The sequence below is a fragment of the Nerophis lumbriciformis genome, linkage group LG07 (genome assembly GCF_033978685.3).
Source record: "Nerophis lumbriciformis linkage group LG07, RoL_Nlum_v2.1, whole genome shotgun sequence".
NCBI lineage: Eukaryota > Metazoa > Chordata > Actinopteri > Syngnathiformes > Syngnathidae > Nerophis > Nerophis lumbriciformis.
Window position 1 is genome coordinate 41,971,669 of NC_084554.2, and position 18,332 is coordinate 41,990,000.

At 39.8% G+C, this 18,332-nt stretch overlaps 1 protein-coding gene and 1 long non-coding RNA gene across 3 annotated transcripts in view; one reads left to right on the forward strand and one right to left on the reverse strand.

The window, feature by feature from the left end:
- Positions 1-18,332, forward strand: part of LOC133609493 (uncharacterized) — a 301,958-nt gene that overhangs the window by 146,092 nt on the left and 137,534 nt on the right. The window contains exon 3 of one of the 2 annotated variants that reach the window (XR_009815724.1): positions 10,660-11,976. The exons of the other annotated variant lie outside the window; for it this stretch is intronic. This is a non-coding gene — a long non-coding RNA (uncharacterized lncRNA). Of the gene's footprint in view, positions 1-10,659; positions 11,977-18,332 lie in introns of those variants that run through there. 2 annotated transcript variants of the gene reach the window in all.
- The window catches only part of LOC133609492 (cadherin-12-like), a 364,499-nt gene that overhangs the window by 45,100 nt on the left and 301,067 nt on the right, over positions 1-18,332 (reverse strand). The window contains exon 8 of the mRNA XM_061965103.2: positions 4,116-4,252. Coding sequence (XP_061821087.1) covers positions 4,116-4,252 — 137 coding nt within the window. The remainder of the gene's footprint in view (positions 1-4,115; positions 4,253-18,332) is intronic.

An 18,332-nucleotide genomic window follows, 5' to 3' on the forward strand; every position in this document is an offset into this window, starting at 1 on the left:
AGCTATGCTTTAAAGCACCTCTTGCAGAGCGGTGCTTCAGTGTTTTTATAGCTTCACCTTTATCGTTAGGTTTAAAGCCAACATAAATCCATTCTCCCTCTTCTGTCTTCACACTGTTTCCACTTGTAAGTGCTCTGTGTGTGTGTGTGTGTGTGTGTGTGTGTGTGTGTGTGTGTGTGTGTGTGTGTGTGTGTGTGTGTGTGTGTGTGTGTGTGTGTGTGTGTGTGTGTGTGTGTGTGTGTGTGTGTGTGTGTGTGTGTGTGTGTTGACTCGCGTCATTCGCCTCGGCTCATATTACCACCAATTTCACCACGGTGAAAAAAAAAAATAGTCGTATTTTGCAAAGACTGATTCCGTATTAGTACCATTATATCGTACCCCCATAGTTAGGATTGAATAAACTCTACTTCTTCCTGCTCCTTTTTTTTTTAAGCATATCGGATTGTGCAAGTGTAAACAAGTGCTGTTAGGAATTGTACGGTAGGGAAGGGATTCGTATGGCTCCCTTCCTGGGCGGATCTCGCGTGAGAGGAAGAGGTGTGATTAATCCTTTTGCAACGGAGTCTGCTGAAAATGATGGAAAGCGACACTCTACGTGGCAAAGTTGAAAGTGCCACAAAACACATTTATTCAACACTCTTTAGTGCGCGCCCCAAATTTGTCACGTTTCATGTGTCAGGTAAGCCGCCGAATAAATCCTCTTCCTACGGTTTGTGACCTTGACAAAACCCAAAACCGGTGAAGTTGGCGCGTTGTGTAAATCTTAACTAAAGACAAAATACAATGATTTGCAAATCATTTTCAACCTATATTCAATTGAATAGACTGCAAAGACAAGATACTTAACGTTGGAACTGGTAAACTTTATTTTTTGCAAATATTAGCTAATTCGGAATTTGATGCCTGCAACATGTTTCAAAAAAGCTGGCACAAGTGGCAAAAAAGACTGAGAAAGTTAAGGCATGCTCATCAAACACTTATTTGGAACATCCCACAGGTGAACAGGCTAATTGGGAACAGGTGAGTGCCATGATTGGGTATAAAAGCAGCTTCCATGAAATGCTCAGTCATTCACAAACAAGGATGGGGCGAGAGTCACCACTTTGTGAGCAAATGCGTGAGCAAATTGTCCAACAGTTTAAGAACAGCATTTCTCAATGCTATTACAAGGAATTTAGGATATTACAGACCATCTACGGTCTGTAATATCATCAAAAGGTTCAGAGAAACTGGAGAAATCACTGCACGCAAGCGATGATATTACGGACCTTCGATCCCTCAGGCGGTACTGCATCAAAAAGCGACATCACTGTGTAAAGGGTATCACTCATGGGCTCAGGAACACTGTAGAAAACCACTGCCAGTAACTACAGTTTGTCACTACATATGTAAGTGCAAGCTAAAACTCTACTATGCAAAGCAAAAGCCATTTATCAACAACACCCAGAAATGCCGCCGGCTTTGCTGGGCTCATCTAAGCTCATCTTAGACATCAGTGATATCACCACATGGGCTCAGGAACACTTCAGAAAACCACTGTCAGTAACTACAATTTGCCGCTACATCTGTAAGTGCAAGTTAAAACTAATACACAAAGCGAAAGCCATTTATCAACAACACCCAGAAACGCCACAAGCTGCGCTGTTCTCGAGCTCATCTAAGATGGACTGATGCAAAGTGGAAAAGTGTTCTGTGGTCTGACAAGTCAACATTTCAAATTGTTTTTGGAAACTGTGGACGTCGTGTCCTCCGGACCAAAGAGGAAAATAACCATCCGGATTGGTCTAGGCGCAAAGTTCAAAAGCCGGCATCTAATGGTGTATTAATGCCCAAGGCATGGGCAACTTACCCATCTGTGAAGGCATCATTAATGCTGAAAGGCACATACAGGTTTTGGAGCAACATATTAGGGGCGGTATGGCGTAGTGGGTAGAGCGGCCGTGCCAGAAACCTGAGGGTTGCAGGTTTGCTCTCCGCCTCTTAACATCCACAATCGCTGCCGTTGTGTCCTTGGGCAGGACACTTCACCTTTGCCCCCGGTGCCGCTTACACTGGTGAATGAATGATAAAGTAATGGTAGGTGGTGGTCGGAGGGGCCGTAGGCGCAAACTGGCAGCCTCGCTTCCGTCATTCTACCACAGGGCAGCTGTGGCTACAAATGTAGCTTACCACCACCAGGTGTGAATGAATGATGGGTTCCCACTTCTCTGTGAGCGCTTTGAGTATCTAACAATAGAAAAGCGTGATATAAAATCTAATCCATTATCCATCCATCCATCCATTTTTCTACCGCTTATTCCCTTTTGGGGTCGCGGGGGGCGCTGGAGCCTATCTCAGCTACAATCGGGCGGAAGGCGGGGTACACCCTGGACAAGTCGCCGGGGTACACCCTGGACAAGTCGCCACTTCATCGCAGGGCCAACACAGATAGACAGACAACATTCACACTCACTTTCACACACCAGGGCCAATTTTAGTGTTGCCAATCAACTTATCCCCATGTGCATGTCTTTGGAGGTGGGAGGAAGCCGGAGTACCCGGAGGGAACCCACGCAGTCACGGGGAGAACATGCAAACTCCACACAGAAAGATCCCGAGCCCGGGATTGAACCCAAGACTACTCAGGACCTTCGTTTTGTGAGGCAGATGCACTAATCCCTCTACCACCGTACTACCCAATCCATTATTATTATTATTATTAATACATATGTTGCCATCCAAGCAACGTTATCATGGACGCCCCTGCTTATTTCAGCAAGACAATGCCTAGCCGCTTCATAGTAAAAGAGTGCGGGTACTAGACTGGCCTGCCTGAAGTCCAGACCTGTCTCCCATTGAAAATGTGTGGCGCATAATGAAGGGTAAAATACCACAACGGTTGAACAACTTAAGCTGTACATCAAGCAAGAATGGGAAATAATGCCACCTGAAAAGCTTCAAAAATTAGTCTCCTCAGTTCCCAAACGTTTACAGAGTGTTGTTAAAAGGAAAGGCCATGTAACACAGAGGTAAAAATGCCCCTGTGCCAACTTTTTTGCAATGTGTTGCTGCCATTAAATTCTAAGTTACCGTAATGAGTATTTGCAACAAAAAAAAAAAAAGTTTCTCAGTTCGAACATTAAATATCTTGTCTTTGCAGTCTATTCAATTGAAAATAAGTTGAAAAGGATTTGCAAATCATTGTTTTGTTTTTATTTACCATTTACACAACGTGCCAACTTCACTGGTTTTGGGTTTTGTAGATGGTTCAAAGTATTACCACACCAATAGTACCACGGTACGCTGCCCGTGACTTCTCATCAGCAAGAAGCATTATTTGTGTGGATGTTATTTATTGTTGCTGGTGATGACACGATCCAAATCCCCGGCAGCACAAAGTCCTGCCAAATCTCATCCAAGGTCAAGAGCTCTCTCAAGTCGGATGGAAGCAAACTCCGCGGCGTCGAGTTTACATCCTTCTATTATTTCCACGAGATGCCTTCGTATGTTCCGCCACGCTCCCTCAGAGGCGGACTCGTGCGAGCGAGGCGGAGGTGGGCGAAGACCAGACGTTTCCCCCCCGAGTACTCCTGGACTCCTCATCCAAGCCGATTCCGCCGCAACAAAGCGGGTTGCAGTGCACCCGCTTGCAGGGGACAATTAGCGCGTCGGCGCCGTGACCTTGCACGGAGGCCGGCGATATCCGTTTCCAAGGTGACGGCGAGCTGCGGGCCTAATGAATATACAGCGTGGGTAATTTTGATGGAGCACCCGGCCTGCTCGCGGCATAATGACTTTGACGCTTCTTAGCCGAAATGATGACTTGATGACGATGGATTTGCTTATTTATACGGGAAATTTGCTCCACTTCCTTCCGCTTAAAAAAAAAAAAAAATGGGATAATTAGCTCGATGGCGACAGCTCTGTCCGCCATTAATCTGCTGTAAAACTCAGCGGCGAGAGACGCTCCCCATCATCGTTAAAAAATGAAAACAGTTCAGATGAGCGTGCCTGAGGCGTCCCTCAGGGAGCGCTATCCTGCTTTACGGCGCGCCATAAACCTTTCCGCAAAAACTGTGATTGAGTATTGGCTGCAATAAAACGTGCGTTAAATCCAGCACGGTGGTCATACTCACTCAGCTTGGTGGCCACGATGGAAATGTTGTGCCAGGCCACGCTCTCGCGGTCCAGGAGCTCGTTGGTGGAGACGGTGCCCTCCACCGGGTCGATGTCGAAGTAGCTGTCCAGGTCGCTCCTCCAGTCAATGGAGTACCTGGTACACAACAACATTTTTTACTTTCAGGCAATAATCACCTTGTCAGAGTGTTCAATACTCATTCGGAAACGCTCATTTCGCGGTAAATGTGCTGAGGAAGGCATGTAAATTCCAATCTGGGAAGGGGCCGCGTGCTCTTAAGGCAAAACATTTCCCAGGTTGTATATTGGACAACACTCTCTCGGGTGACAAAATGGCATTAAAAGCAATCACCAAGATCAATAATAAAACTATATTTTTGGGCAGGATTTCTGCGTTTATCAACAGGAAAACACTTAAGACTCATACTTGCCAACCTTGAGACCTCTGATTTCGGGGGGGGGGGGGCGTGGTTAAGAGGGGAGGAGTATATTTACAGCTAGAATTCACCAAGTCAAGTATTTTATATATATATATATATATATATATATATATATATATATATATATATGTATATATATACATATATATATATATATATATATATTATATTATATTCAACCCTTAACTCAACAATGAGTAGATGAGTGTTATGTGTGTGTGTATATGTGTAAATAAATGAACACTGAAATTCAAGTAATTCTCTTATTTATATATATGTATATATATATATATATATATATATATATATATATATATATATATATATATATATATATAAGAAATACTTGACTTTCTAGCTATATATATACATTTATTTTATTATATATATAGACATGCACCTGGGGATAAGTTGATTGGCAACACTAAATTGGCCCTAGTGTGTGGATGTGAGTGTGAATGTTGTCTGTCTATCTGTGTTGGCCCTGCGATGAAGTGGCGACTTGTCCAGGGTGTACCCCGCCTTCCGCCCGATTGTAGCTGAGATAGGCTCCAGCGCCCCCGCGACCCCAAAGGGAATAAGCGGTAAAAAATGGATGGATATATATATATATATATATATATATATATATATAAATAAGAGAAATACTTGAATTTCAGTGTTCATTTATTTACACATATACACACACATAGCACTCATCTACTCATTGTTGAGTTAAGGGTTGAATTGTCCATCCTTGTTCTATTCCCTGTCACTATTTTTCTAACCATGCCGAACACCCTCTCTGATGATGCATTCTGCTTTGTCTCCTTGTTGTGTGCGCAGTTGTGCACTGCACTCTCTAAAAGCCCTAGATGTTATTGTCACATATGCATGTACAGTAGATGGCAGTATTGTCCTGTTTAAGAGTGTCACAACATTGCTGTTTACGGCAGACAGACTGCTTTACGGTAGACGAAAACGGGACTGCTGTTGTTGTGTGGTGTTGCCGTGCTGGGAGGACGTTAATGAAACTGCCTAACAATGGGTTGTACTTGTATAGCGCTTTTCTACCTTCAAGGTACTCAAAGCGCTTTGACACTACTTCCACATTTACCCATTCACACACACATTCACACACTGATGGAGGGAGCTGCCATGCAAGGCGCTAACCAGCACCCATCAGGAGCAACAATAAACCCACATAAGAAACCAAGAACTCGCCCTCCATCATTCTACAGTTTTAACTTGATTGGGCAGGCACGCTGTTTATATTGTGGGAAAGCGGACGTGAAAACAGGCTGTCGACACATCACTCAGGTCCGCATGGAGCTGGAGGGGACGTGGCCTCCAGCTCCGCCTGAATTCAGGGAGATTTGCGGGAGAAAATTTGTCCCGGGAGGTTTTCGGGAGAGGCGCTGAATTTCGGGAGTCTCCCGGATAATCCGGTAGGGTTGGCAAGTATGTTAAGACTAGAGATGTCCGATAATGACTTTTTTGCCGATATTCCGATATTGTCCAACTCTTAATTACCAATTCCGATATCAACCGATACCGATATATACAGTCGTGGAATTAACACATTATTATGCCTAATTTCTTGTGATGCCCCGCTGGATGCATTAAACAATGTAAGAAGGTTTTCCAAAATAAATCAACTCAAGTTATGGAAAAAAATGCCAACATGGCACTGCCATATTTATTATTGAAGTCACAAAGTGCATTATTTTTTTTTAACATGCCTCAAAACAGCAGCTTGGAATTTGGGACATGCTCTCCCTGAGATAATCCTAATACCCACTACAACTATGGGAAATACTATACTTTGACTTTCACAAAGTGCATTATTTTTTTATTTTTTTACAAAACATGCCTCAAAACAACAGCTACAAAAACAATGAAGGCACACAGCTTCAGTCCAGAGTATACTAAAGCATACTTGCCAACCTTGAGACCTCCAAATTCGGGAGATCGGGGGGGGGGCGTGGTTTGGTGGTAGTGGGGTGTGTATATTGTAGCGTCCCGGAAGAGTTAGTGCTGCAAGGGGCTCTGGGTATTTGTTCTGTTGTGGTTATGTTGTGTTACGGTGCGGATGTTCTCCCGAAATGTGTTTATCATTCTTGTTTAGTATGGGTTCACAGTGTGGTGTATATTTGTAACAGTGTTAAAGTTGTTTATGCGGCCACCGTCAGTGTGACATGTATGGCTGTTGATCAAGTATGCCTTGCATTCACTTGTGTGTGTGAAAAGCCGTAGATATTATGTGATTGGGCCGGCACGCAAAGGCAGTGCCTTTAAGGTTTATTGGCGCTCTGTACGTCACCCTACGTCCGATATTATCGGACATCCCTACTTAAGACCCGTGCCGGTGCCCTCATACAGTGTCATTTTGACTACGCCTGCACCTCATGGTTCACCAGTATCCCCCAGCCACTAAAAACGAAACTGCAAACTTCCCAAAACAAGCTGGTGAGACTCCTGCTCAACCTCCCATACGGGACTCACCTAACTCAAACCCACTTTACCAAATTGGGATGGCTTCGAGTTGAGGAAAAAGCACACCAAATCGCAATGTGCCTGGTATTCAAAATACCCAGAGAAACCGTCCCCAAGTACTTGTCCAACTATTTCACCAGAGAAAGTGATGCTCACAGGTACTACACGAGAGGGAGTCCCCCCCCAAATTCAAGACTCTCACGGGAAAAAATGCATTCTACTATTTTGCCACCACACAGTGGAATGCACTACCAACAGACCTTAAAATTCGAACTTCCCTACAAAATTTTAAAAGTGCCATAAAATCATGGCTCAGCTCAACCTCCTCTACCTGATCTGAACCAACATTGATCTCCAGCAACTCTTCGAAGCATCATTATATGTGGTTATAGTGGATATATATTTTCCCATTCTGTTTTGCACACTCTTTGAGTCAACATGTGCATAATCATGTACTAAGTGTCATGCACATCAGTGTTTTTCAACCATTTTTGAGCCAAGGCACTTTTTTTGCGTTGAAAAAATCCGGAGGCACACCACCAGCAGAACTCATTAAAAAACGAAACTCAGTTGACAGTAAAAAGTCGTTGCGGCAATTGTCGGATAGGACTTTAAACCATAACCAAGCATGCATCACTATAGCTCTTGTCTCAAAGTAGGTGTACTGTCACCACCTGTCACATCCCGCCCTGACTTATTTTGAGTTTTTTTTTGCAGTTTTCCTGTGTGAAGTGTTTTAGTTCTGGTGGCTTTTTCTCTTCTTTTGGTATTTTCCTGGAGCAGTTGCATGTCTTCCTTTGAGCGATATTTCCCGCATCTACTTTGTTTTAGCAATCAAGAATATTTCAGATGTTTTTATCCTTCTTTGTGGGGACATTGTTGATCGTCATGTCATGTTCGGATGTACGTTGTGGACGCCGTCTTTGCTCCACAGTAAGTCTTTGCTGTTGTCCAGCATTCTGTTTTTGTTTACTTTGTAGCCAGTTCAGTTTCAGTTTTGTTCTGCATAGCCTTCCCTAAGCTTCAATGCCTTTTCTTAGGGGCACTCACCTTTTGTTTATTTTTGGTTTAAGCATTAGATACCTTTTTAACTGCACGCTGCCTACCGCTGTTTCCGACAAGTACAAAGCAATTAGCTACCGGCTGCCACCTACTGATATGGAATAATATTACGCGGATACTCTGCTGAGCTCTAGACAGCACAGACACTCAACAACAACACATCATTTGCAGACTATAATTACTGGTTTGCAAAAAAATATTTTTAACTCAAATAGGTGAAATTAGATAATCTCCCACGGCACACAGTGGCTGAAAAACACTGATGTACATAGTGTAAATACCACCCCCACACCCCCCATTTTTTGTATATATTGTTTTTCAAATCACCTGACATGTATACTGCGTATATGAACATAATGTATCCATTTTTTTAACGTAAGTTTTTATATACATGTTACAGGTTATATATCTTTTATTATTAAATGTATCAAATGTGATTTCATGGACCACAATGGAAACAAGCCTTTTGGCTTTTTGTGCCATCCATTTGCCTTTTTAAAGCATTACATGGATTCATCTTTAAGATGTCAATACACTTCTCAATCAATCAATCAAATCCTCTGCATGACACAAATGAAGTTTAATTCGCCAAGGCGTCAATCTCTCCGCCTTTAAGCAAGAAAGGCAGACGGCTGTATTTGTTTTCTCATTCCGCGTCTTTAAAGCTCGTTTTTTACGGGTAATGAAAGCAAACAGGGGAGATATCTTATTAATAAATCCACATTTTAATGAATTGGATTTCCCCGACTTTTGTTAGTTCTGTTGCGGTGCAGCCACCACATAGGAATACTTCATTTCGGTGTGCGAGTACACACCTTGCATCATTGCATGTTTATCACGGCACTGCAATGTCTTCTCACTAAGAGTGACCAGATCCTATACTGATATCGGTTTGAAATCAGGAAAAAAACAAGTATCGGATGATATCAGTTTGCGTCTAAAATTGCAGACAGCCAGTTAGCATCTAAATGTCCTCCAATAAACACACAAGGTTGGTCTTTTCTTCCATTTCAGTCAAGTCATTTACCAGAGGTAAACATGGTAGGCTATGGGCTACTAGGACCCTCTGACTCATATCCATGTTTGACTTTTAGCTGCTTGATATTTCTGATTGAACTTTTACATACTCTTAATATTCAGTAAAAATAATCAGTTATATATTGATTATATTATTATAATATATTTATGTGTATATATGTATATGTGTATGCATATGCACATTATATGCATATATGCATATGTACAGCATATATACATATGCATATATGCATGTATGCACATGTACAGTATATGCATATATTCATATGTATATGTGTATATGTATGTGCATAAGTATATATGCATAAGTATATATGTATATGTGCATATGTGCATTTGCATATGTGCATATGTATATATGCATATGTATGTATATATATATATATATATATATATATATATATATATATATATATATATATATATATACATACGCATGTATATATATATATATATATATATACAGTATGTATATATATGTATCTGTATGTATATATGTATATATATGTATATATATATATATATATATGTATATATATACATGTGTATGTATATGTGTGTATATATATGTATGTATATATGTGTATATATATGTATGTATATATATGTGTATGTGTGTGTGTGTATGTGTATATATATATATATATATATATATATATATATATGTACATATATATATACACACATATATATATATATATATATATATATGTACATATATATATATATACACACATATATATATACACATATATGTACACACATATATATATATATATATATATATATATATGTATGTATATATATGTATATATATATATATATATATATACACATATATATACATATATATATTTATATATGTATATATATATGTGTGTATATATATGTATATATATGTATTTGTACATATATGTGTATATATATGTGTATATATATATATATATATATATATATGTGTGTATATATGTATGTATATATATATGTATATATATGTAATTGTACATATGTGTATATATACACATGTATATATATGTTTATGTATATGTATATATATATATGTATATGTGTATGTATATGTATATATGTGTATGTGTATATATATGTATATATGTGTGTATATGTACAGTATATGTGTATATATATGTATATATGTGTGTGTGTATATATATATGTATATATGTGTGTGTGTATATATATATATATATATATATATATATATATATATATATATATATATATATATATATATATAGTTACTTTGCATTCAGTCTGCTTTCGGCCCCTGGTCAAAAAGCTTAGACACCCCTGCTCTAAATGGAGAAGTGGTCCCACTGGTATTTTTACGGTAACATTTCTGCCGACTGCACTACTGTTTTTGTTTTTTTAACTGTAAAATCTCCCGTCGTTGTTTTTAACAGCATATGTAAATGGAAATATGGTACCACTGTTATTTTGACAGTAAAATTCTGCCGACTGAGCTGCCAGTTTTTTTAGTCAAATTTAATGACTTTTTTTTTTTTTTTAGTTTGGGTGTGAAGACCCACTGCCAGCATCCTCTTCGGCATGGAATTGAGTCGAGCTGCAAAAGTTGTAACTGGAATCCTTTTCCAACTAGTGGATGTTGGACACATGGCATTCCTTCGCCTTACTTTCTTCCTGCGGGTGCTAAATTGGCTTCAGGTGTGGGTGAGGCATACTTTCCCACTTATATCACCTTATTTGTGTTTAGTCTCATTTTGTTGGAAAGCATTTTCAAAATGCATGCTGGGGTTCATGCTTCCATCGATGAACCACAGCCCAGAGTGCCGGCAGCACTCATGCAGCCCTGGACCGACCAAAGTTGCCGTCATAATTCAGATTTCTTCTTCATGATGTTGTGCTGCCCAGATCTCACCAACAGCAAACGTCCTAAATTATTGATCAGAGGCCATTGGTGCTGTGCATGAAGCAGTCAAAGCACTGGACTTGCAACATGAGGGGATTATGGTCTGATGCTGGCGGGCATTTTTTTTTTTTTTTCTCCTTTGGGCTCCGGTTTGGACTTTTCAAGAAGGACCGGCTCACTATGCCACTATTCTGCCTTTTCTTCTTCTTCAAAATGGTGTTCCTCATTTATATTCATCAGTACTTCTTTGTTCTCTTATGGGCTTCAGACTGGATTGAGAGAGAGAGAGAGGCAAGACTCTTATTGTAATAACAACCGTGACAAAACCACTCGATCGTCCTTTCTTTTAACGCCGTTATTCTTCTCTGTCAGACCTGTTTATCAATGATGTATGTTGCATAACTTCCCATGCTAAATTTTTCCTTGTCTCTGTCACAAAAGTGCTGGCTTTAGGCGGTTTCCTTTTACATATTCGGGGCATGGTTCTACATCGGGGGTGGCCAAAGTGCGGCCGGCGGCACATTTTTAAAATACTATTACAGACAAAACATGAACAAATCGCAATAAAAGAGCAAACGGGTGAAATGTAATCAGACAAAGTTGCAATGTTGACTCTAATAACACTTTTTTTTCTTTAAAACTGTCATTGCTCAAAAAATAATGAGTAAAAATCAACAATGTTATGAATTATTGACCTATTCATGTACATAGTGTATAACCCCCCCCCCATTGTTTGTATATATTGTTTTTCAAATCACCTGACATGTATACTGTGTATATGTACATAATTTATGCATTTTTTTTTAACATAGTTTTATATACATGTTACAGGTTATATATATTTTATTATTGAATGTATCAAATGTGATGAATATTTCATGGACCACAATGTAAACAAGCCTTTTGGCTTTTTGTGCCATCCATTTGCCTTTTTAAAACATTACATGGATTAAATTCTTTAAGATGTCAAGAAACTTCTCAATCAATCAATCAATCAATTCAAGGCTCCAATTACTTCAAATCAAAAATTCCACTTTGAAATATTTTTTGAGGATTTTTTTGTGTTTTTGCTGTAAAAACTAAAATTTTTTATGACATAAAAAATTTACTCTCAATATATAAACATTGAGAGTAAAAAAAAAATACTGTAGAGGTTGCTCTCTAGTGGGTTCTTCAGACCACCACACACTGCCAGGAGAGCCAGGAATTCCGGGTATACCACTTGTTTTATTTTCATAGAATAGTGCAAAGTATTTTGCTTTCCAGAAAACTGTCTTTCTCTCCTGCGTCCGCTCAGCAGCACCTCCATCTCCAACAACTCGTCTCATCACGGCTGCTGCTAATAAAGGCGACGGGCGATTAGATAACAAGGCCCACCTGGGCCATCTACGCACTTGTCGCTGTCTTCGAGGCCGGTCCTGACACACCCCGTTCCGCGGCAGGCCCTCAGGCCACGCCCCCCTCCACAAAGACTTATTTTAAAACACTAAGGATTTTAGTGGGATTATAATTATTTTTTTAATAGTGCCATTACTATAATACTAATAATGATTAAAATAAACGCTCTTATGAGTTATTGCCCTTTTAGAGATTCCAAATACTTCACATCAAATATTCCACTTTGAGAATTTTTTTTTTTTGTGGGGGGGAATATTGCATTTTTTGCATTTTTTTTTTTTTTGCTAGGAGGTTAAAACAAATGTATATATAGTATTGGTTTTGAAAATGAAAAATATCAAAATGTCCTGGCATTCTTTTGATTTTTTTCCTTAGTGGAAAAAGTTTGGACAACCCTGTTCTACATGAACTTTCATATAGCAATAACATTGTCTGACAGTTTAACAGTTTGTGTTACTGCCTCCTGTAGGAGTACACTGGAATATAATCGATTACAATTGAGAACAATTAGATTTGGTTTACATACTCAGCTGCTTACTGATTATTCATGCTGCAAATGGTTTGGTGGAGGTTTGCTGTCTTCAATCATGTTATTTTTCTGCATTGGCTCTTTTTCAACAAATTGAAAGCATACAAGCAAGTGTGTCGACTTCTACTGACTATTCTTTCTATTCCTAATGACACTTTGCCTTTGGGAAAAGTACAGTATGAGTTACTCGGTAGTATGAAGTACAGTAAACAATGACTACGGAAAGCGATTGTTCAATAGTAACAATAAAACCATACGGACCACAGCTGCAAAACATATATTTTTGGTGGCCCTCTAGGGGGCGCTCGGTGTTAAGAAAACACTGATTTAGTCAATGCCATATGGTAAACCAATGCTGGTCGGCTTTTGGAAATGCTTAACTGCTGTGACTAGGAATAACCAAATCGTTAAAAAAAAAGGAAGAGATAGTCATTCAACCCCATTTTTTTTGTTTGAGTGTGTCGGACCGAGCGATGCAATACAATGTTTTCTTCATTTTCCACAGTACGGTGGATCAAATGTTCCCTCTAATTTTTCATGTGTGTGAGCAAACGCAAAAACTCCCTGAGCATTCAGTGGAGCCCATGTGAGCAACATCAGACGTGCACACTGTGGCTACACCAGCAGCACACCTGTCCCAAACCTGACTAAATAACAAGTTCAATTTCCATCCATCCATCCATTTTCTACCGCTTGTCCCTTTCGGGGTCGCGGGGGGTGCTGGAGCCTATCTCAGCTGCATTCGGACGGAAGGCGGGGTACACCCTGGACAAGTCCCCACCTCATTGCAGGGCCAACACAGATAGACAGACAACATTCTCTTATTATTATAATCAAATGACAGCAGTCATTTCCCTGAGGTTATTTTGTAATATAAGTGATTAGGCCCACTTACAATGACAATAACAAAAAAATATTGTTTTTCATGAACTGTGTACTTGTATTGTTTGTCTGGGTGGAGGTCCTGCTTTGGAAATAATTTGTACCCCTTTCAGACATTGCATTTAGTTCCCATTAAAACATTCACATGTTGCACAATGAGATGTAAGCAGGGGATCATGTGTACATTCCTGAAACTTCCTGTTTGTAAAAAATATATTTTTATTAGTATTTATTTAATTTCATGATTAATATTTATAAATTAAGATTCCAAATAATTGACACTAGAATAAGCACACATTTAATTGGTAAATCATAGTGTAACGACCTGGAATGACACTTTATGTGAGGTGTTGGAGTTGTCCGACTTTTTGTGTGGCTGTAAACGCATCACTGGCTAAGTGCCATATGTGCATGTGTTGGCGCAAGTGAGAAAGAGCGAGCGGCTGCTGTTGATATAACAAAGTTGCTTTTGGTCTGGTTTGTACTGCAGAAAATGACCAGTTTTGCTAGATATCATTTTTTTTACTAATGTTTTGGTGATGTGTTTATGGTCGACAATAAAGAGTTTTGCTCAGTAAAGTGATGGATGGAATTTCATGTCCTCAAAGCGTCTCGACAGACGTTACAATATTTGAACAATGATGACGAAAACTGTTTTCTCTGTCGTGTCCGTGTGTCGAAAATTGTTATGCGCTTATTTTTTTATTTGATTTTGTGCACGGCATATAATTGCTGTGCGCAGAGGACGCTTGAGCAGTGCGCAATTGCACAGGCGCGCACCTTAGAGGGAAGGTTGGGTGGATCCCCCGCCTGTTTGCGGTTCAGCCCCCGCAACCTCCCAAACTTATTTTCCGTGCTCTAAATTGCCATTAATTAGATTACTGTACTCTTTTAAAATGGAAACCTAACCGTCCCAGACCAAGATGGTATTGTAGCTCTAATAAATGTGAGTCGTAAATGATTGTTAATTGGGTGCAGTGAACACTCAAGCTAATGGACTGTCCACTCATTGCAAGTAGTTCTACTCTGGTCTGCAAAGTTCTTCAAGTTCACGACCGACGACGGTTCTCTTGTGACGCCATAAAGCGCCTCAAAATCCGCCATCAATGCAATATTCATGGCGGCCCTTTGTCTCCCCCAGACGCTGATAAAGGCACGCATGCTGCTAAATAGCACAAAAGTTGAGTAGCCCCGGGTCTAAAAGCATGCTTCCCTATGCATGATGGGTCATGGGCTCTATTGTTTTCATGTGGGCTTATGGCACAGCATGCCGCTATTCCTTAATATTTAACGTGCAGGAGACAAAGTGCAGTTTTACAAACAAGAGACCTTTTTATTGTGACCAAAGCCTCCCATTCCTTGCTTTTGTTTAGTGTAGTCTTGCAGTAAAATATTCATTGAAAACATCCCCGGACCAATGAAACAGGTGTCCCTCTCATACTCTGACAATGCATCTCACAGGAAGCGCTCGCCCCCAGGGCTAATAGATTTTAAGAACAAAAGGCTTTTCATGCATTTTTAAGACTAAGTCTATTGTTGTAGCACTCAGGTCGGCTGAGCGGTTGTGTGATGGCGCTTGCCAGGGCATGGGGAAGAAAAGCGACAATTTGTGTCACATCTATAACGGCCCAGTGATGTTTAAATGTCTCCCCTGGTAATTACTGAGAAGAAGTAGAGCTTCTATTTAGATCTTATCGCACCACTGGACACTGTTTTACTTTTAGTGCCCTTTTTCTTTCGCGTTCCTGTGTGTGTGTGTGTGTGTGTGTGTGTGTGTGTGTGTGTGTGTGTGTGTGTGTGTGTGTGTGTGTGTCTGTTCGTTCTTGTATTTCTACCCATCTTGAGACATCAACAGGGAAAAGTACCTTCCATATGAGGACCGGTGAACAAACTAAGACCGAAATCATGGTCCCTATACGGAAAACCATTGCATCTAGTAGAGAGCCAAATACTAGAGTCCGTGAACATTGCTCCAAAGTCAGGATTTTTTGGTTGATTTTAATGTGCATACAAAAGTAAACATTGACAGGTTCAAAGGCAGCAATACATGATAAAACAAGACGGCAGCTAAAGAAGGACTTCCCCGGTTCATCCCCGAAAAAAACCCGCCAGGTGAACAGCTGATTTTACGACTTCCGTTGCTGACGTAAGACAACCTGCGTCTCATATGTGACCATAGGATGAACAAATACACTACGGTACTAAGACTATCGTGGCCATTAACAGTTAGCTTCCACAGCTGGGTTGCCCAAAGTGCGGCGAAAGGGGCCATCTGTGGTCCGTGACTCATTTGTCATCGGCACGTTACAAAAAACAAAAAAATAGAAATCTCATTTGCACCCCTGGTGGTGAAATCTATCAAAATTAGGGTGGTCCCAAAAAGGAGGGATTTTTCAAACTGACTGTGTGTCGGTTTTAAAAGTGGTCTCCCTCTGGCCAACATATGAAATAACAAGTCTGTGTAAGAAATTGAAATGCACCCCCTTTGCCCAATTTTTTTTTTTTTTAAATAAATTTAAAAAAAAAAAAAAAAAAAAAAAAAAAATATATATATATATATATATATATATATATATATATATATATATATATATATATATATATATATATATATATATATATATATAATGTGTATATATATGTATATATATATATATATGTATATATATATATATATATATATATGTATATGTATATATGTATATATATGTATATAGGGACATACTATAATAACTTGAAGTAAATAATGAAGATTGAAAACCAATTACAAACAAAATAAAAATAAATTACTAAAAGCTTACCTTATTTATATTTGCATAGTATGTATGTATTAATGTTGTAAATACAAATCTTTATATATCTAGAAATATATAATATATAATATATCTAGAATAATTTCGCCACACCTAGTGTGTGTGTGACAATCATTGGTACTTTAACTTTAACTTTAAAGGGTGGTCCTAAAGCGGTAGGCATTTTTCAGAGGTCTCAAGAAGGTAACAAATATAAGAGTGTGTGTGTGTGTGTGTGTGTGTGTGTGTGTGTGTGTGTGTGTGTGTGTGTGTGTGTGTGTGTGTGTGTGTGTGTGTGTGTGTGTGTTCTTGTATTTCGACCCATCTAGAGACATCAACAAAGGAAAAGTAGTTTCCATATGAGGACCGGTGAACAAGTTAGGACATAAATCATGGTCCCAATACGGAAAACCATTGCATCTCATAGAGAATGTCTCATTTGCACCCCTGGTGGTGAAATCTATCAAAATTAGGGTGGTCCCAAAAAAAACAATATACAGGTAAAAGCCAGTAAATTAGAATATTTTGAAAAACTTGATTTATTTCAGTAATTGCATTCAAAAGGTGTAACTTGTACATTATATTTATTCATTGCACACAGACTGATGCATTCAAATGTTTATTTCATTTAATTTTGATGATTTGAAGTGGCAACAAATGAAAATCCAAAATTCCGTGTGTCACAAAATTAGAATATTACTTAAGGCTAATACAAAAAAGGGATTTTTAGAAATGTTGACCAACCGAAAAGTATGAAAATGAAAAATATGAGCATGTACAATACTCAATACTTGGTTGGAGCTCCTTTTGCCTCAATTACTGCGTTAATGCGGCGTGGCATGGAGTCGATGAGTTTCTGGCACTGCTCAGGTGTTATGAGAGCCCAGGTTGCTCTGATAGTGGCCTTCAACTCTTCTGCGTTTTTGGGTCTGGCATTCTGCATCTTCCTTTTCACAATACCCCACAGATTTTCTATGGGGCTAAGGTCAGGGGAGTTGGCGGGCCAATTTAGAACAGAAATACCATGGTCCGTAAACCAGGCACGGGTAGATTTTGCGCTGTGTGCAGGCGCCAAGTCCTGTTGGAACTTGAAATCTCCATCTCCATAGAGCAGGTCAGCAGCAGGAAGCATGAAGTGCTCTAAAACTTGCTGGTAGACGGCTGCGTTGACCCTGGATCTCAGGAAACAGAGTGGACCGACACCAGCAGATGACATGGCACCCCAAACCATCACCCAACCATGCAAATTTTGCATTTCCTTTGGAAATCGAGGTCCCAGAGTCTGGAGGAAGACAGGAGAGGCACAGGATCCACGTTGCCTGAAGTCTAGTGTAAAGTTTCCACCATCAGTGATGGTTTGGGGTGCCATGTCATCTGCTGGTGTCGGTCCACTCTGTTTCCTGAGATCCAGGGTCAACGCAGCCGTTTACCAGCAAGTTTTAGAGCACTTCATGCTTCCTGCTGCTGACCTGCTCTATGGAGATGGAGATTTCAAGTTCCAACAGGACTTGGCGCCTGCACACAGCGCAAAATCTACCCGTGCCTGGTTTACGGACCATGGTATTTCTGTTCTAAATTGGCCCGCCAACTCCCCTGACCTTAGCCCCATAGAAAATCTGTGGGGTATTGTGAAAAGGAAGATGCAGAATGCCAGACCCAAAAACGCAGAAGAGTTGAAGGCCACTATCAGAGCAACCTGGGCTCTCATAACA